Consider the following 21,141-nt stretch of genomic DNA (forward strand, 5'->3'; position numbering starts at 1 on the left):
AACTAGAACCTACCATTAAACTTTAATTTATGACATTAATAAAATGACCTAGACTTCTAGGGGACTAGAGCCTACTGCTGAGGCCTAAACAACATCAACATTCAAAGAACTACATATTCTATTCTATTCTGTTCTATTCTATTTTATTCTATGAAAATATGTATTTGTTCCAGCTTGACTCAACAGAAAATCACATTGTTAAAACTAGACCCCACTATTAAACTCTTATTGACATCCTTTTTTATTTATGCCTTTTCTCCCAATTTGTGGGGATCCCTGATTGCAGTCGAGGTGGGTATATTGCTGCTCACGCCTCCTCCGACCTCTTGGCGGAACCCTTTTCCACCCATGCATTCTGCACAGGCACCTCTCTATCTGCTAATCAGGGTCCTTACACAGCGTTTGAAGACCCCACCCACATAGTCCGGTCATCCTGTCCTGCGGGCACTGCCAATTATGCCCGAAAGATAGCGCCCAGCTGACCGGTGGCAATGCCGAGTTTCAAACTGAGGAGTTCAGAATTTCGGTGCTGCAGCACCTCGGTGGTTATTAATGACATTATTAAAGGAACCTAGACTTCTGGGGGGACTAGAGCCTATTGCTGAAGCCTAAGTCACACTCCATAGGAAACAACATCACAGCCGGCGCAAAAAGGTTTTGCCGTTTCTCATGTGAATGTGCCCTAACTCTCTCAGACCTTAAGACCTGGTCACATTGTACTGCTTAATGTCTGTTGTCTTGCAAAACAAGAAGAAATTGTACAAAATGACCAGGATGCACTGTGATGTTACCTCATTTTTGTGAATGTAATTACTCTTTTTTGTTTACAACATAAAGTGGAGTGGAACAGCACAGCAGAGCGTAATGATAGAAGTTATTCTGCCCTATTATAAATGCTCTAAAAACAAGCTCTAATGAACAGCTGTTACACTAATGGAGAATGGCCTGACCTAAGCTCTGCGCTAGCCCATTAAGCACCGGCCACCTTTCCTACCAAAACGCTGTATATGCTCCGACACTGCAATTAGGCCCGTTTGGGCTGGTGGCTGCTCTCTCTGGCCCACAGTAATGAAATCCTGCAGTATAACAGCTTTTACTGCAACCCTGAAGGATCCATCATGGCTGCAGAGAGGCTGCTGAGATGCTATATGAGAAAATTGCTGAGATGTACTTGATGTTTCTGCTTTTAGCTAGTATAAGATCTGTGATAGAGTATACCAGTAGTGTCTGCATTTTATACTTTATGTTCAATTTTATTTTAGAAGCTAATAAAAAGGGTCTAGTCATTGAATTTGGAAATGACTGAAAGGTTTTGCCTGGTTTATTATGCCAATTATTATTAATGATAATAGCCATACTAGCCATACTTTGTTTTTACGTGTTTTTTTTACAGTTCCAGAGAACATATGGATTTACTTTGAGGTTATGATCAGGTAAACATTGAGGCAGATTAAAAAAGACATGCTGCTGGGATTACACCCAGCATATGCTCACACCCTGGCCATAACTTAATTTAACCCCTCCTCTCAGGCAGGCGCTATAGGTCCATCCATACTAAAACTCCCAGATTCAAGATCAGTGTCTTCCCACAGGCCATCTCCCTCCTAAATAAATAAATAACTGACAATACAGACTTGAGTGTGATAATATTCACCTGCTGCCAATTGACTAAATAATGTAGTACTCATCCTACATGCTGTGCACTTTACTGGTAGCTTACATTATCTGTATATTACTGTATATTGCCATCGGTATGTTACCACATATTGTGTACCTCTGCTTATATGTACATACATACATTGGTCACTGATTACTGTACATACATACATGCACACGTCCATACATTTTCTATATATTGCCTGTATATAGTCTTATACTGTAGTTTGTATATTTTTGTGTTTGATGTTTAATGTTCTTGTGCATTGTCTGCAACTTGTACATTGCTTGTATACTGGATTTATACTAGAGAGATACTATCAGCCGGAACCAGAGATGGGGAGCACACACAGCGACTTCAGACTCGACTCGGACTTATTTCAAATGACTTGTGGACAACAAAAGTCAGCAACATTAGTTATGTGTGACAATTATATATATGATCCGACATCATTCTGATCGTGTCATCTTCTGCTCTCTAATAACGCTCCAGCCGTCTTAACCCGCGATGCACACAATGAGTAAATGTTCCTGCCAGCTTCCGGAAAAGTGTCGCTCCCTACTTAAAATGGTGGAATACCCTACGTAGTGCACTTCACAGTAACAGATAATGTGATTGGAACGCTCCTACACAATTGGCGCTAATGATTTTAAGAACTGCTTCCTGAACCAATCAGACCTTCTGACTGTAATTGTTAGTAAGAAATGCTGTTTTTTGCATGTATTTAGTTTGCAGCGTCACACAGATGATTGTCAATAAAACGCTTGATTGGCTTTTTTAACGAGTTTGTGTTTTACTTCACAACCGGGAAAAGTTTGGAGGTTTTTAATTATAAGCACATTTACAAAATAACGGATTATATTCCTAATGGGACACACGGTTATAACTTTAATAGCATCTGGAAGAACATAAGCAAAGGTAAGCAGTATTATGGATTTTTTGCTGTGTTTGGGATTTTGGCCGCTATGCTGTAATTTGCAATTAAAACAAAACGTCAGTTTAAGCTTTTAACTGGTAACTAGGAAAGTAAAGGCATGAAGTAAAATGGCAAAATACAGTCGCTAATCTGTTGTTTTTTATCTAAACTTACAAATTATTTGTTTACTTTTACACTACATTTACACTATATGTTTTGTGTTTATTACATTGACTCGTGACTTGACTTAGACTCTAGCCTAAAGACTTGACTCGACTCGACTCGGACTCGTATTTTGTGACTTGTGAACATCTCTGGCTGGAACCAAATTCCTTGTGTGTATCCACATACTTGGCCAATAAATCTGATTCTGATTAGCAAGCAATGTAATGAAAATAATCTAACTTTCCGGTCATCACACCAAGTAAATAGGCAGAAACCTAGCATGGTTAAGTTCTTTAGCTTATATAATTTATGAACAAAAGTATTTCTTTTTAATTCTTGTGGACACAAAGTGACAAAGGCAAAGTAAATTACAGCAGTTTCAAATATTAAATGATTCACCTAACCCAAATCAAACAAAGCAACAGCAAAAAACTAATAAAGCTAAAATATCATAATAAGCTCATAAAACACAATGACTGAAATTGTTGAAGGAGCTACACTGATCAGCCATAACATTAAAACCACCTACTTGTTTCTACACTCAGTGTCCATTTTATCAGCTCCACTTACCATATAGAAGCACTTTGTAGTTCTACAATTACTGACTGTAGTCAATCTGTTTCTCTACATACTTTTTTAACCTCCTATTACTCTGTTCTTCAATGGTCAGGACCCCCAAAGGACCACTACAGAGCAGGTATTATTTAGGTGGTGGATCATTCTCAGCACTGCAGTGACACTGACATGGTGGTGGTGTGTTAGTGTGTGTTGTGCTGGCATGAGTGGATCAGACACAGCAATGCTGATGGAGTTTTTAAACACCTCACTGTCACTGCTGGACTGAGAATAGTCCACCAACCAAAAATATCCAGCCAACAGCGCCTAGTGTGCATAGTCCTGTGACCATGGATGAAGGTCTAGAAGATGACCAACTCAAACAGCAGCAATAGATGAGTGATCGTCTCTGACTTTACATCTACAAGGTGGAACAACTAGGTAGGAGTGTCTAATAGAGTGGACAGTGAGTGGACATGGTATTTTAAAACTCCAGCAGCGCTGCTGTGGCTAATCCACTAATACCAGCACAACACACACTAAAACCGAGAATGATCCACCACCTAAATAATACCTGCTCTGTAGTTGTCCTGTGGGGGTCCTGACCACTGAAGAACAGGGTGAAAGGAGGTTAAAAAAGTATGTAGAGAAAGAGATGGACTACAGTCAGTGATTGTAGAACTACAAAGTGTTTCTATATGGTAAGTGGAGCTGATAAAATGGACAGTGAGTGTAGAAACAAGGAAGTGGTTTTAATGTTGTGACTGATTAGTATAGATTTAATTATAAACAATATTAATTAATTTTTATAATTGTATTTTATATCAGTAATTTAAGCTACTCTATTGAATTCATATATTTGTAAATCTGGCTATGAAAGATTGAGTGCCTCACCAGCCACCAACCTCACCACACGTCACTTTAGACCATAGATCTAAAACGTAAAGTACTTCCAGCTCTAAGCACTTCAAAAGATATGATTTGCTGAAATGCATGATACGTCACAGTGCTTTTAGGGCCGAGCTATTTGGAGTTTTATAAGCAGTAAAATTCTGTAACAAGACAATTAAATAAATAAAGTTGACGCAGCCTTTAAAACAAGCGGAACAACATCACTTTGCTCATTGCCATAGCAACACAGCATGTCAGTCGCTGTCTGCTTAAGTCTCTACGTGTGTTCATGTCTGGCCTCTACGAGCCTCTATAAGTGTTGTTGCAATACATTCTCACCCCACTAAAATGTGGGTCTGTTTTAAATGACAGAACAGAGTCAGACTTTCGGATTGGTTGTTACATGTAAAGAAAAAGTAAGGAAGAGCACAAAAAGAGCATTACAACCGTTTTAAAAACTGTACTGGCTTAAATCAGGTATACAATGTAAATAGGACCAAGTTAAAAATAATAATAATAATAATAATAATAATAATAATAACCTTTTACTGGTCTGCTTAATCATTTGGTTGAGCTTACGTTGAGTCTAAATACTTGGGTAAAAATAAGCTGTATTTAAATAATATTGTTTGGGTCATATCTACTCCTTGGTTAAACTCATCAATACTGTAGATGGTTTTAAGAAAACAGCCTTTCAGTGGCGCAGCGGTAAAGTACGCTAGTGCACCAGAGTTGGGGTTTCTAATACATCATATCGAATCTCAGCTCTGCCTTCCGACTGGGTTGGGCGGCTGCATGAACAACGATTGGCTGTTGTTCAGGGTTAGGGGTAAAAAAGTCGGATCATAGGTCCTCATAACTGGTGCAACTGCGGCCCCTGCTGGCTGACTGATGGCACCTGCACAGGTCTGAGGAGTAATGCTGATGGGGTTGTGGCCCTCCATACACAGTGCCCGTCGGTGTATGAACTCGACTCGTGCAAGTGAAAAATGCGGTCTGTAAAATTTAAGATACCTAGTGAGGATATTAAGGCATCTAGGATTTCGAACAGCCTACCTCTCGGGAGCGCGCGTAGGATGATATAAAATGCTGTCTATGTAGAGAGCTCACTAGGTTTTCGAACACACCCAGTGTTTGTTGTTGTTGGTATAATCACAAGAAATTCAAATCAACCGGAAGATTGGCGGTTCAAATCCAGGCTCTGCTATGCAGCCACTGTAGGGTCCTTGAGCAAGGCCCTTAACCCTGTCTGCTCCAGGGGCACCGTACGATGGCTGACCCTGCGCTCTGACCCCAGCTTCCAAACAAGCTGGGATATGCGAAGAAAGAATTGTACTGCACAGCTGTATATGTATATATGACAAATAAAGTATATCTTCTAAGAAACTAGGAAATGCAATGAAATAATTTGGTGAGACCAAAAAAGAGGTTAAAAAAGATCTGTCAGGAATCTACAAAAGTAGTTTTGTATACAACTAAAATGACATAAAAATGATCTATAATGCAATCTAAAGCATTAATACTTAGTCAGCCAAACAGTTTTTTTGCATTATTTGTTAGCTAGAAAACATAAAATTTAACTTTCCCTTCCACTCCAAATTAAAATGCTAATTAAATTAAAAGAAAACAACTGTGCAAAAGGTGGGGTTATTTATTTTACACTATTTAACACCTGACCATGAGGTGCATTCCAAAACTTTAATGGCTTGTAATAGAATCTCAGTCAATATATTATAAGTGTTTATTTAATTAAATTCATATATATCAGTTATTAAATAAGTATTGTTCTGGGTAAGAATTTCTGCATTTTTAAAATGAAATCTCAAATCCAGCAGGTCCGTGCTAAAACATCATGTAACCATTTCAACCTTTTCAACCATTTCAATTCTTTTACGTAGCTTATTTTTTACAGGATGGTGCAAACCTTTGCACTCAGCTATAGCAGGAATATTGGGAGAATGCAAGATCTAAAAAATGTAAAGCAGAAGAAAAATTGATGCCACATTTATTCTTATTGATTTTCTTCTAATATTAAACCTTCAGAATTTCATAAACTCAGCAAAGCCAGAACAGCTTCACTCACTCACTGGCTTATTTAGGTTTAAACAAACTGAGTGGTTTTAAATGAGATGTGGGATGCCTGCTGGCCAACATATCTAAATAAATCTGTGAGATAGGATACATTTTTTCCTCCGAGGTTCTAACACAGCTGATGGCTCATTTATAAAAATAAGCCATGTGTTTGCAGCCAGACGAGGGTGGGACACAGATGGCAAAGTGTTTAAGGTATCCAGCAAAAAATAAAAAAATAAATAAATAAAATAAACTATGTACAAATATAATAAAATAAATAAATAAATGATATAAAAATATATTATAAATAAAGAAAGAAAAATAAAGAAAGAAAGAAAATAAATGCATAAATAAAACAAAGTATGTACAAATATATTAAAATAAATAAATATATATATATATAAATAAATAAATAATATACATATATATTAAAATAAATACATACACAAATAAATAAATAAATACAAATAAGTACATAAATAAAAAGGTAGAAGGAAGAAATAAATGAGTCCACTATCAGATGTCTACAGTTCAGATCACTACAGTTGTCAGTGTGAGTTTTCCCATTTATAATAAACATTTATATTATCAGTTTTATAATAAAATGCTATACAGTAAATTAGAGATTAATCAAGGTAGACTTTACACCAAAATAAATTCTTGGGTTTTGAGCGTTTGATCAAAAGCACTGTGATTTTCAACTTGCTGAACACAGGACTCCTCCACAAAAATCACACAACGCAGCATTTATTCCAGACTGTTTTCTAAGGCTTGCAAAAAAAATGTCTTTTGTCAGTTAAATAAACTCCTCATATCCTCCCTAAAGAAAGCTGCGACACTTTCTAGCATGTGTATTAAGATTTAATGTTATCAGTGAGCTGACTTAGCTGCTGCATATAAAATAATAGAACAAGAAGGTTGTTTCAGTTCTCACTTTAATTAGACTAAGATTATGCAGGACACAAAAAGCACTTTATGGATTTTTATTCTGATTGAAAGTAAAGCTTTTACAACTGTATTTACAAACCCAATTTCTGGAAAAGACTGGTGGGGTTCTGCCTAAGATTAATAAATAGGTTTAATTTTAAAGGGCTTCACAAACTACTTAGAACAACAACTGGGCTGTCGCATGTCCCAGAGCCTTAACCACAAATACAGAGCATCTAAACATCCAATCGCATAAGAGATGTTGTACCCTATAAACACCCAGCAGAAAAAAAGCATGAAAAAATAAATACAGTAAAATACCAGAACTAATAATACGAATTACTCATAACAAAAGCAACATAATTATTTAACAAAAATAATAAATAATATTCTTTAAAAATACAAATAAAATAATAATAATAATAATAATTAGTAATAATATTAACAATAATAATAATTATAATAGTAATAATAATAATAATAATAAAATAATAATAGTAATAATAATAATAGTAATAATAATAATTAATAATAATAATAATAGTAGTAGTAATAATAATATAATAATTACTACTACAAATAATAATAATAGTAATAATAGTAATAATAATAGTAATAATAAAAATAATAATAATAATAGTAGTAGTAGTAATAATAATAATAATAATAATAATAATAATAATAGTAGTAGTAGTAATAATAATATAATAATTACTACTACGAAAAATAATAATCTACTTTTTGTAACTAACAAAAATAAATAAATTAATGTTTTGGCAACTTGATTGTTTTTTGTAGATAAAAAAAAATTTAGAACTTCATGGCTGCAACAACATAAGTTGGGACGGGGAAAATGGGAGGGAAACATTTATAGAATAATGAAGTTAAACTGTTTTGAAACATCTCATAATAAGCAGGTGAAATGGTTACAGGTGAGAGAAGCCTGATTGGGTATAAAAGGTGATCAAGCAAAGGATTTACCATCTACTGTATATATTATTATGAAAAGAGTTATGACATCAGTACCCAGGGCATGGATGACTTGCATATGTGTAAAGTTATTGATGTAGAGATGTACATTGGGATATTATAGAGATATATGCTGCCAAGGTGACATCTTTTATTCTCCATAGATTTAAAGATCTCTATAGGATTGTTGTTATTGTAGGCTTTATAATTTTTTACATTTTTAAATTAATTCTACTGGATTCTATTGCACTTCTGTAAAAACCTTACAGCACTTACTTTGAGAGCCACTGACTTAAAGAACAAGGACCAATGTCATTGTCACTGCAGTGCTGAGAATGATCCACCTCCTAAATAATACCTACTCTGTGGTGGTCCTGTGGAGGTCCTGACCATTAAAGATCAGGGTGAAAGCAGGCTTAAAAGGTATGGAGAGAAACAGATGGACTACAGTCAGTAATTGTAGAACTACAAAGTGCTTCTATATGGTAAGTGGAGCTAATAAAATGGACAGTGAGTGTAGAAACAATGAGGTGGTTTTAATGTTACGGCTGATCAATAATTTGGAACATGTGGAATTGTAATAAAACCACAGACAATGAATAATTATTAATGTACATTTTTTTTTTTTTTTTTTAGGCATAATGAAAATAATGATCAGCTTGACAGGATTTTAAACAGCTGTTCATGCTTAACAAACTCTTTTTTGTTTGTTTTGTTTACTTGTGACAAGTCTTTTGTAAACACCTACAGTTTTAGATAAATGGCAGCAAAACCCAAAGACCTTCAAGTTAATAGTTTAATTAGCACATTGATGGATTCTCTGGTCACCCTTGAGGATGAAGTGAGCATCATGTTGATTAAACATATAAAAGGGACACTATCTTGCCGCTTCTCTTCGTCCTCTGAGCTTTCCTCAGGCCAGCATGCTTAAACATATAGACTCACGCAAAGATTAATTACCCCATGGCCACAAGAAGCATCTAGGCTTCTCTCTACAGCTTCCTTAAAGCCAGTGAGAGGAATGAAGATTGATTACAGCTTACCCCGCTGCATGAAATAGAGCTGAATCTCACTTCAGAGTCTGTGTTCTTTTTTAATCTTTCTGCTATCAGAGAAGGAAATCTCAGATCTCAGTGGGATACTTTTCATGAATAAATCATCCTGTGCAATTTTAAATAGAAAAAGTAGTCACATATGCAACAGTAATAGATTTACAGATATTTGACAAAATATAGTTTTGTATGATTTAAGACATATTCCCAAGTGTTTTGGCATGTCTAAAGATTAAATTAAAGAATTAAAAAAGTATAGATTTTAAAGTTATATACAGTATATCATACACTGATCAGACATAACATTAAAACCACCTCCTTGTTTCTTCACTCACTGTCTATTTTATCAGCTCCACTTACCATATACTGTAGAAGCACTTTGTAGTTCTACAATTACTGAGTAGGTATTATTTAGGTGGTGGATCATTCTCAGCACTGCAGTGACACTGACATGGTGGTGGTGTGTTAGTGTGGGTTGTGCTAGTATGAGTGGCTCAGACACAGCAGCGCTGCTGGAGTTTTTAAATACCGTGTCCACCCACTGTCCACTCTATTAGACACTTCTACCTAGTTGGTCCACCTTGTAGATATAATGTCAGAGACGATCGCTCATATTGCTGCTGTTTGAGTTGGTCATCCTCTAGACCTTCATCAGTGGTCACAGGACGCTGCCCACAGGGCGCTGTTGGCTGGATGTTTTTGGTTGATGGACTGTTCTCAGTCCAGCAGTGACAGTGAGGTGTTTAAAAACTCCAGCAGCAATGCTGTGTCTGATCCACTCATACCAGCACAACACACACTAACACACATCCACTATGTCAGTGTCACTGCAATGCTGAGAATGATCCACCACCCCAAATAATACCTACTCTGTAGTGGTCCTGGTAGAGACCTGACCATTGAAGAACAGCATGAAAGGGGGCTAACAAAGCATGCAGAGAAACAGATGGACTACAGTCAGTAATTATAGAACTACAAAGTGCTTCTATATGTTAAGTGGAGCTGATAAAGTGGACAGTGAGTGTAGAAACAAGGAGGTGGTCATAATGTTATGGCTGATCAGTGTATATTCTGGGCCTAAGTGTTATTATTAACACTTAGCATCATTAAATCGATGTTTGTTCACTGCTTATTCACCTCAGATTTCCAGGTGATCCTGACCATAACCTCAGGGCAAACACGCAAACACCCACACACATGTATAAAATTTGGATATACATGCACACACACACACACACACACACACATACACAAATTTATACGTGTGTGGGTACTTGTCTTAGGGCCGGTGAGGGCCACACGTGTATGTGTGTATGCATGTATGTGTTACAGCCAAATGTGTCCAGGATTAAAATGACATAATAGGGTGTGTGTTCCTAATAAAAAGGCCAGTACATTTACAAACTCACACCAGAACTATACACACTGCCATGTAATTATCACATAAGTGCTATTGCAGTGCTGAGAAATGGTCACCACCCAGACATCATCTGGTCAGTCAGGGGCCAACTCGTTAATAAGATTCGGGGGTGACAAAGCGTACAGAGCAACACATCAGCTACAGTCAGTACTTGTATAGTATGTCAATCAATCAGTTAATGTATGTGGCAGATTTTAATAGAATCGTGACTTTGCCGTGATAGGTCACTGAGCTCTACTGCCAATGTTTCTCTATAAAGCTTATACAGCTGTATGATTGATTTCTGCACATTAGCAATAGGTGTGGCATAAACAGGCCAATCTGCTATTGCAGCTAGCTAATGAAACTGTCAAAACCCTCAATACATAATAGATTTTAGGTCTATATTACCACCAGATGCAGAGTACAGGAGGTAAAGAAAAAGTGCTTTTAGAAGTGCTGACCTTTTAAAACAATTTTCAGATTACCCACCTTGTTTCACATCTGTGTCACATCGTTGTGAGTCTGATGTACCAGAGGTACCAGAGGTAGACTGAATCCTAAAGTGCTCGTGACATTTGACAAAGTCAGCATAGAAAGTGTCATCTTTTAACCTTACGTGAATGAGAAATGTGTGTCGCTTTGTTGACATTTCTGTCTAATACACTCGCCCATCAGGGCTGTTTCTGTCTAATACACTCGCCCATCAGGGCTGTTTCTGTCTTATACACTCACCCATCACTGCTGTTTCCAAGGTTCAAGTCTCACCAGCCTGGCTGGATACTCTACAGGCACAATAGGACATGTCTGTGAGAGGGAAAGCCACCTTGCTGGTTTTGAAATAGCTACATTAGGCTAAAATAAAACTTTTTAAAAGGAATTCTTAAGGTCCTGACATTGGGACAGTGGTAGCTTAGTGGGTAGAGCGTTGGGCTATCAACCGGCTATCAACCAGAAGTATGGGTTCTGTCTGAAAACCTAGTGAGCACTCTCGAGAAGAAGGCATGTCTAAACTCTTAGATGCCTTAAAATGCTGCATACCGAGGTGCCTTATTCTGACCAATAATCTGACTGAATAATGAGGGAGCAGCTGATGTTTCCTTAGCAGTGAGGGCAAACCCAGCATTCAGTGCGGCACAACTTTCCTCACAAAAAACGAGCAATATGGCGGATGAATGCAGAGCAACCAACAAGTTATTTTTACAAGCAAGACGGAAATTCTGCACACCCCATTTCACCTTCTCCATGTTTTATTACATTACAGACTCATTCTATCATACATTGTTCTTTTTTGTCACAAAATTCTACACAAAATAGACCAGAATGCAGAGATGGGGACACACAGCGACTTCAGACTCGACTCTGACTCATTTCAAATGACTCAGACTCGTTTCAAATGACTCGGACTTGATTCGTGACTCGAAAAAATAGACTTGTGGACAACAAAAGTCAGCAACATTAGTTACGTGTGACAATTATATATATATATATGATCCGACATCATTCTGATCGTGTCATTTTCTGCTCTCTAATAATGCTCCGGCCATCTTAACCCACAACGCAGGCAATGGGTAAATGTTCCAGCCAGCTTCCGGCGTAGTGATGAAGCGTCACTCCCTACTCCCTACACAGTTTAAAGTTCACTTCATTTCACCATTTTCGTTACCTTTGGATTGAAATCTAACTTAAAATGGTGGAATACCCTACGTAGTGCACTTCACAGTAACACATAATGTGAATGGAACGCTCCTACAGAATTGGCGCTAATGATTGAAGGAACCGCTTTCTGAACCAATCAGACCTTCTAATTTAAATTGTTAGTAAGAAATGCTGTTATTTGCATGTATTTAGTTTGCAGCGTCACACAGATGATTGTCAGTGAAATGCTTGAGTGGCTTTCTAACGAGTTCGTGTTTTACTTCACAACCGGGAAAAGTTTGGAAGTTTTTAATTATAAGAACATTTACAAAATAACAAATTATATTCCTAATGGGACACACGGTTATAAATTTAATAGCATCTGGAAGAACATAAGCTAAGGTAAGCAGTGGTTATGGATTTTTTTTGCTGTGTTTGGGATTTTGGCCGCTGTGCCATGATTTGTTTATTTCTACGCTACATTTCCAATATATGTTTTGTGTAGATTATATTGACTCGTGACTTGACTCTGACTCTAGCCTATAGACTCGTGACCTGACTTGGACTCTAGCCTAAAGACTGGTGACTTGACTCGGACTCTAGCCTAAAGACTTGTGACTCGACTCGGACTCGTATTTTGTGACTTGTGAACAACTCTGGTATGAATGGCCTGAGGCTAACTGTGTTAGCTTAGTAAGCAATGTGTTGGAAAGGCTGCACATTTGTACCCATGTAATAAAGTTTTAAAGTCTTTAGTTATCCATCCTCAAGAATTTTCAAGTTCAAAACCTCCATTAGCATAAAACTTAAAATGTAAGTGTTCATTTTTGTAAGAATATATCTGACTTGGCATAAGACCTGACATTTATTAATACGTAACATAATATATGACATTAGACATGGCTGAGCAAAAGACCTAGGTCATTCCTGATCAAAATGCTAATGATGCCTGACTGCCCACTGCTACGCCAATCACAAAGCACTCTCCCCATGTTCAGCTCAAAATAAAAGTATCTAGAGCAAGAGAGATTCCAGTGAATCAGCAGCAGACAAGAGGAGATGGACAGTGCATGGACTGGTGGGTCCCCTGTGGGCTGAGTGTCACTTCCTAAGCTCTGTATTGATCTAATCCACCTCATTCTGATCCACGAGGAGCAGGATGATAATAAAGGTGATACAATGCTGCTAGTCGAAGGGGTATTGATCATCTCATTCTGTGCTAATTAGAGGGGTAAGTCCATTTTACTGCTCTCCCGTCCACTTCCTGCTTCTCCATACACCAGAGAAAGACCTAGGACAATTTTAGTAGCTTAATGTGTAGAAATCTAATTAACAAATCTAACTAAGGTGGCACGGCGGGTACTGACACCTTACAAAAAAAAAAAAAAAAACACGCAGCACACCAGAGCTGACATCTTGAACTCAGTTAGAATCTCAGCTCTGCTACCGGCATGCTGGGCACCTACATGAACAACGATTGGCTTTTTGTTCAGGGAGGGTGCTGAAGGGGATTCCTCATAACTAATGCAATTACGACCTCTGCTGACTGATTGATGGCGTCTGCACAGAGACGAGGTTTAATGGGAGGGGTAAGTCCATTTGACTGCTCTCCTGTCCACTTCCTGCTTCTCCATACACCAGAGAAAGAACCATAAGGGCCCTCCAGACGCTCAAAGACGGCCTACAATATTCTAAATTTAAAATGTAATAATATAATAAGTGATCAGATCTAATTTTAGTTTGTTTTACCACTGCCTTTTCATGGTAGGTCTGACTGACAGTCTGTCAGCAAAGGCTGGCCTGTGTGGTCCGATCCAACAGACAAGCTACTGTAGCTCCAATTGCTGAAGAAGTTAATGCTGGTTTTGATAGAAAGGTGTCAGAATACACAGTGCATCACAGTTTGTTGCGTATGGGGCTGCATAGCCGCAGACCAGTCAGTTAGGAAGGTGGTCATAATGTTATGCCTCATCTGTGTATGTACGTAATGATATATATAGATATTAGGACTGTCACGTGATTAAAAATTTGAATCGAGATTAATCGCGATTAAAGAACCAAATTAATTGCGATTAATCGCAAAAATAACAAAGCACAATTTGAACAGTTATACAGATTTTTATGTGTTTACCAATAAAATTTTATAAAAGTATGATAAAATTATTAAATCTAAATTATCTTTAGAAAGCCAGCCAATGCCTATATAGAGTTGTTAACAGTTACCCATCTTTCAGTCTGTTATTTGTTATTTAAAATGACAAGTCTGTTCACATTAGTGAGTAAAAGGAGGATCTTTTCCTGTTCATAACCCTGGCACTGAAAACAGGTGCTCATAATATGAACCATTTCTAGATGCAACACCAGTGGTGTAACTAGGAGCTTATGGGCCCCAGTGCAAAAAAAAAAAAAATTTGGGGGCCCCCTCAACAAATTGTATATGCTGATCAGAATGAATTCAAAGTACTCACTCAGAAGTTCCACTTTAAGTCTAAATTCCTGCCTCTGGTATTTTTAATGCACAGTTTTAGTTTTAATTTTACGAAAATATTGTAATATAATAATAAGGACCTGCCGAGTGCAGCCAATGGGCGATTTATTTAACACCAGTGTTTGTAATGTTCCGTGTACAGTTCATGGGCTTTCCATCCAAATACATCCCTAATTATCCCTAATTGATATATAAAATATATTTATATATATTGACATATTTAATTGTGAGAGACACAGAGAGAGAAAACTACTATTTAAATACTATTTAAAGATTTAAAGAATAAAATTGAAATACTGCATAAATGCAGTTTCTTGCAAAGTCATTTAGCGTTCTTATACTTATAATAAACTGCTACTGTTTGTGAAACTGATACGACAGTATAACTTTGTCACTTATTTTAACAGTAGGAGTTGCTGTCTGTCTGATATAACTGTGGCCCTAGATATTGTATGACAACCTACTGTAACTAACGATTATGTTAGTAGTGACCGTACCTCTATGCGCAGTACAAAACAGAAACAGAACAAAAACGCTCACTGCAGTGAGCCGGTACAGCCCTGATCCCTAATAGCTTGTAGTGCTTAATAACTTTGGTGTGTGCAGAGCACCTCTGGATGTGTGAGCGCTGATCCAGTGGCTGTAAGTGCCAGCATGTGTGTGAAGCTCACCAGTGGTAGATGAGATGTTGACATCGATGCTGATCTCCGGAATGCCCCCGCCTCGGAGCGATGCCACACAGGTGTAAGTGCCAAAGTCGGTGAATTTCAGATCAATTATGTCAAGGTTGGTGGTTCCTGGGGAGATGTCTGGATCAGTCTGGGTTATGACCATGCGCTCAGAGCTGCGAAGGGATCGACCATTCTTCAGCCAGCTGAACTGCAGCTCCTCAGGGGGCGTCGCCTCCACCTGACACGAGATTTTCACCTCGCGGCCGATCTGGATGTTGTCGTCGTTGTGGTACGGGTCAGGTGTGATCCAGAAGCGACCTTTTCTCAGGGCTGGAATATAAGTAAAGGAAAATAGGAGTCAGTTTTAATAAAAGCACCTTTAGTAATGCTTTTTAGCCCTTTACAACAGTGCAGTGATGTTTCTCTTACACAATACACAGCCACCTAGCTCTAACCAAACCTGTGGTTATTATTAACTATTAATTATTGATAACTGATGTTCTGTAATTGATAACTGTGTTTTATTATTAATGATTTTTAATGTAAATTCTATTTCATTTTTAACCACTTTATTCTGGTAGGAGTCCCAGCAGGTCAACACTACTGGGAAACACTACTGCAAGGCAGGTATACCCTGAACAAGACAACATTTAATCCAGGCCATGCTCTCTCCAACACCCCTTATCAAAGAATAGCCAGTCACATCTGTGTAGAAGCCCAGGTGGTCTGATAACCCAGAGCTCAGCATTGGTGGGTTAGCGGAACGGACAGGTGCGCCAGCTGAACACCATCATTAATAATAAATTAGTGTTTCAATTAAGAAAATAAATAAATGTGATGCACAGCTTCACACTTGGTTGAAACTATTCCTTCACTTTTATAGCAAGACACCAGATTTTAAAAGTATGTCTAATAACTGAACAATATAATAAACACAGGCTATAAAACAAGATGTTAGGCAACATAAACAAAACAAACCGGATTAAATTCCATGTCTAGCTAAAGTTTTAAGTAACAACTAATAAATAAATACATTATATACAGAAACTTTTGCATGTATTAATGCAGAATTGCTGATTAATATATTGAGGGGGGAGGGCATAAAACACCAAATTCAGCAAATAAACAGAAATTGTGCACAGAACATTGAATACCTCATTTGAAGTGTTATTTATGTTTTGCTTAGGGTTGTATATGTATTCTGCTGCCCTGATTGAACTGAATATATATACACTGACTAGGCATAACATTATGACCACTGACAGGTGAAGTGAATAACACTGATTATCTCTTCATCACGGCACCTGTTAGTGGGTGGGATATATTAGGCAGCAAGTGAACATTTTATCCTCAAAGTTGATCCTCAAAGCGTAAGGATTTAAGCAAGTTTGACAAGGGCCAAATTGTGATGGCTAGATGACTGGGACAGAGCATCCCCAAAACTGCAGCTCTTGTGGGGTGTTCCCGGTCTGCAGTGGTCAGTATCTATCAAAAGTGGTCCAAGAAAGGAACAGTGGTAAACCAGTGTGGTGGGAATTTAAAATAACCCTTAAAGATTGACACAGACAACCAGAGTAATAGTAAAAGCAAAAAATCATTTTATTACTCAGCTGAGGACCCATCTCATAATGCAAACACACACAGGCCTTTACAGGAGAGAAGGGGGATACCGTCCACGCTATCTTCTTATTTATACCCCCTTCACTGCCCCCTCAGGCTAACTCTGCTCAGCGATCCAGCTCAAGGCCGACTTTCCACACCAAACTTGTTTATCATTCTACAAGAATGGTCATTTTGTTAAGAACATGGCGTACTTGCATAAGAATGTGAGTGCAATCAAAACTGTGTGTGCGGGGGTGCCCATGACAAGGTCAACATATCTCTGGACTTCTGAAACCTTTAAAAAGTCTCTTCTACATCTGCTAATTGTACTACGAAAGCAGAAACTTATGAGCTTTGTAAAGTATTAAAATATAAAATTTCCAGTCACACCGGCGACAGGGTCATGGGCGGCCAATGCTCATTGATGCACGTGGGGAGCGAAGGCTGGCCCGTGTGGGATGTGCTGGAAAAACAAGCCCGATCCATGGACAGACACCTTGGATGAAGGATCTATTGCTAACATCTTGGTGCCAGATACCACAGAACACCTTCAGGGGTCTAGTATGTAATACGTATATATATATATACAGTGTATCACAAAAGTGAGTACACCGCTCACATTTCTGCAGATATTTAAGTATATCTTTTCATGGGACAACACTGACAAAATGACACTTTGACACAATGAAAAGTAGTCTGTGTGCAGCTTATATAACAGTGTAAATTTATTCTTCCCTCAAAATAACTCAATATACAGCCATTAATGTCTAAACCACCGGCAACAAAAGTGAGTACACCCCTAAGAGACTACACCACTAAATGTCAAAATTGAGCACTGCTTGTCATTTTCCCTCCAAAATGTCATGTGATTTGTTAGTGTTACTAGGTCTCAGGTGTGCATAGGGAGCAGGTGTGTTCAATTTAGTAGTACAGCTCTCACACTCTCTCATACTGGTCACTGAAAGTTCCAACATGGCACCTCATGGCAAAGAACTCTCTGAGGATCTTAAAAGATGAATTGTTGCGCTACATGAAGATGGCCAAGGCTACAAGAAGATTGCCAACACCCTGAAACTGAGCTGCAGCACAGTGGCCAAGATCATCCAGCGTTTTAAAAGAGCAGGGTCCACTCAGAACAGACCTCGCGTCGGTCGTCCAAAGAAGCTGAGTGCACGTGCTCAGCGTCACATCCAACTGCTGTCTTTGAAAGATAGGCGCAGGAGTGCTGTCAGCATTGCTGCAGAGATTGAAAAGGTGGGGGCTCAGCCTGTCAGTGCTCGGACCATACGCCGCACACTACATCAAATTGGTCTGCATGGCTGTCACCCCAGAAGGAAGCCTCTTCTGAAGTCTCTACACAAGAAAGCCTGCAAACAGTTTGCTGAAGACATGTCAACAAAGGACATGGATTACTGGAACCATGTCCTATGGTCTGATGAGACCAAGATTAATTTGTTTGGTTCAGATGGTCTCAAGCATGTGTGGCGGCAATCAGGTGAGGAGTACAAAGATAAGTGTGTCATGCCTACAGTCAAGCATGGTGGTGGGAATGCCATGGTCTTGGGCTGCATGAGTTCAGCAGGTGTTGGGGAGTTACATTTCATTGAGGGACACATGAACTCCAATATGTACTGTGAAATACTGAAGCAGAGCATGATCCCCTCCCTCCGGAAACTGGGTCGCAGGGCAGTGTTCCAGCATGATAATGACCCCAAACACACCTCTAAGACGACCACTGCTTAATTGAAGAGGCTGAAGGTAAAGGTGATGGAATGGCCAAGCATGTCTCCAGACCTAAACCCAATAGAACATCTTTGGGGCATCCTCAAGCGGAAGGTGGAGGAGCACAAAGTCTCGAATATCCGCCAGCTCCGTGATGTCGTCATGGAGGAGTGGAAAAGCATTCCAGTGGCAACCTGTGAAGCTCTGGTAAACTCCATGCCCAGGAGAGTTAAGGCAGTTCTGGGAAATAATGGTGGCCACACAAAATATTGACACTTCAGGAACTTTCACTAAGGGGTGTACTCACTTTTGTTGCCGGTGGTTTAGACATTAATGGCTGTATATTGAGTTATTTTGAGGGAAGAATAAATTTACACTGTTATATAAGCTGCACACAGACTACTTTTCAATGAGTCAAAGTGTCATTTTGTCAGTGTTGTCCCATGAAAAGATATACTTAAATATCTGCAGAAATGTGAGAGGTGTACTCACTTTTGTGATACACTGTATATATATTTTAAGGAGACAACCAACTGCTGAGTCCCATATACAGACAGACAGACATACGGATGGACAGACAGCTAGATAGATAGATAGACAGACAGGCAGGCAGGCAGGCAGGCAGGCAGACAGACAGACAGACAGACAGATAGAAAATTTATAATAATTGTTATTGTAATATAAATGGAACGCTCAGAAAACCAACTTATGTTGCTTTGAATACAAATACCTCTTTTCTGTGCATCTGCTAAAGTATTTATCAGCATTAAGATGCTGTACTGTGTATTTTTCATTAATACTGTCATGTTTTTGAACATTATATAAAGGGTCTCCAACTAAAACATACACTTCTGTGAGACTGATTTATAGTTTGCCCTCTATTCTGTAGAACTTTGTGCTAATCAGCGTCAGATCTTATCTCCAAGTAAAATATATATAGCCACAGAGAACACAGACATCAATATTTCATTTCTGTGACAGGTTTAGACCTGTTCTGCAATCACAGCAATAGTCAGATATTAATCAAGAAACACACATGACAGAAAGCACAATTAAAGTAATAAATCTTATAATATTCCATGTGATATTATCATGTTATAACACAAAGGGAAAACGCAATAGTTGAAAATACACCTCAGACATAATATAATGACCACCTTCCTAATATTGTGTTGGTCCCACTTTTGCTGCCAAAACAGCCCTGACCTGTCGAGGCATCGACTCCACTAGACCCCTGAAGGTGTGCTGTGGTATCTGGCACCAAGATGTAAGCAGCAGATCCTTAAACTCCTGTAAGTTGCGAGGTGGGGCCTCCATGGATCAGACTTGTTTGTCCAGCACATCCCACAGATGCTTGATTGAGATCTGGGGAATTTGGAGGCCAAGTCAAAACCTAAAAATCGTTGCGCTCCTCAAACCATTCCTAAATCATTTTTGCTTTGTGGCAGGGAGCATTATCCTGCTGAAAGAGGCCACAGCCATCAGGGAATACCGTTTCCATGAAAGGGTGTACATGTCTACAACAATGCTTAGGTAGGTGGTATGTGTCAAAATAACATCCACATGGATGGCAGGACCCAAGGTTTCCCAGCAGAACATTGCCCAAGGCATCACACTGCCTCCGCCGGCTTGCCTTCTTCCCATAGTGCATCCTGGTGCCATGTGTTCCCCAGGTAAGCAACGCACACGCACCCGGTTATCCATGTGATGTAAAAGAGAACGTGATTCATCAGACCAGGCCACCTTCTTCCATTACTCCGTGGTCCAGTTCCGATGCTTACCATCAGAACCAGCATTGTTGCAGCTTTCTGGCGATGAACAAGAGTCTGCATGGGCACCCTGACTGGTCTGCATCTATGCAGCCCCATTCACAACAAACTGTGATGCACTGTGTATTCTACACCTTTCTGTCAGAACCAGCATTAACCTCTTCAGCAATTTAAGCTACAGTAGCTCGTCTGTTGGATCGGACCACACGGGCCAGCCTTTGCTCCCCACGAGCACCAATGAGCCTTGGCCGCCCATGACCCTGTCACCGGTTTACCACTGTTCCTTCCTTGGACCACTTTTGATAGATACTGACCACTGCAGATCGAGAACACTCCACAAGAGCTGCAGTTTTGGAGATGCTCTGACCCAGTCGTCTAGCCATCACAATTTGGCCCTTGTCAAACTCGCTTAAATCCTTACGCTTTGAGGATCAACTTTGAGGATAAAATGTTCACTTGCTGCCTAATATATGCCACCCACAAACAGGTGCCGTGATGAAGAGATAGTCAGTGTTATTCACTTCACCTGTCAGTGGTCATAATGTTATATAACCTGGTAAAAAATGTGGAGAAATTAAGACATTACAACACACCAGTTAACAAGACATAAGTAAAAGACACCATTCATGAGATCTAATGTCTTTGTT

The 21,141-nt window shown here is 38.8% G+C and overlaps 1 protein-coding gene across 1 annotated transcript in view; it reads right to left on the reverse strand.

Moving 5' to 3' along the window:
* Nucleotides 1-21,141, reverse strand: part of LOC134320089 (MAM domain-containing glycosylphosphatidylinositol anchor protein 2-like) — a 312,736-nt gene that overhangs the window by 87,347 nt on the left and 204,248 nt on the right. The window contains exon 7 of the mRNA XM_063001391.1: nt 15,402-15,731. Within this exon, the coding sequence (XP_062857461.1) occupies nt 15,402-15,731 (330 nt within the window). The remainder of the gene's footprint in view (nt 1-15,401; nt 15,732-21,141) is intronic.

This window comes from Trichomycterus rosablanca, chromosome 9 (genome assembly GCF_030014385.1).
Source record: "Trichomycterus rosablanca isolate fTriRos1 chromosome 9, fTriRos1.hap1, whole genome shotgun sequence".
NCBI classification, from domain to species: domain Eukaryota; kingdom Metazoa; phylum Chordata; class Actinopteri; order Siluriformes; family Trichomycteridae; genus Trichomycterus; species Trichomycterus rosablanca.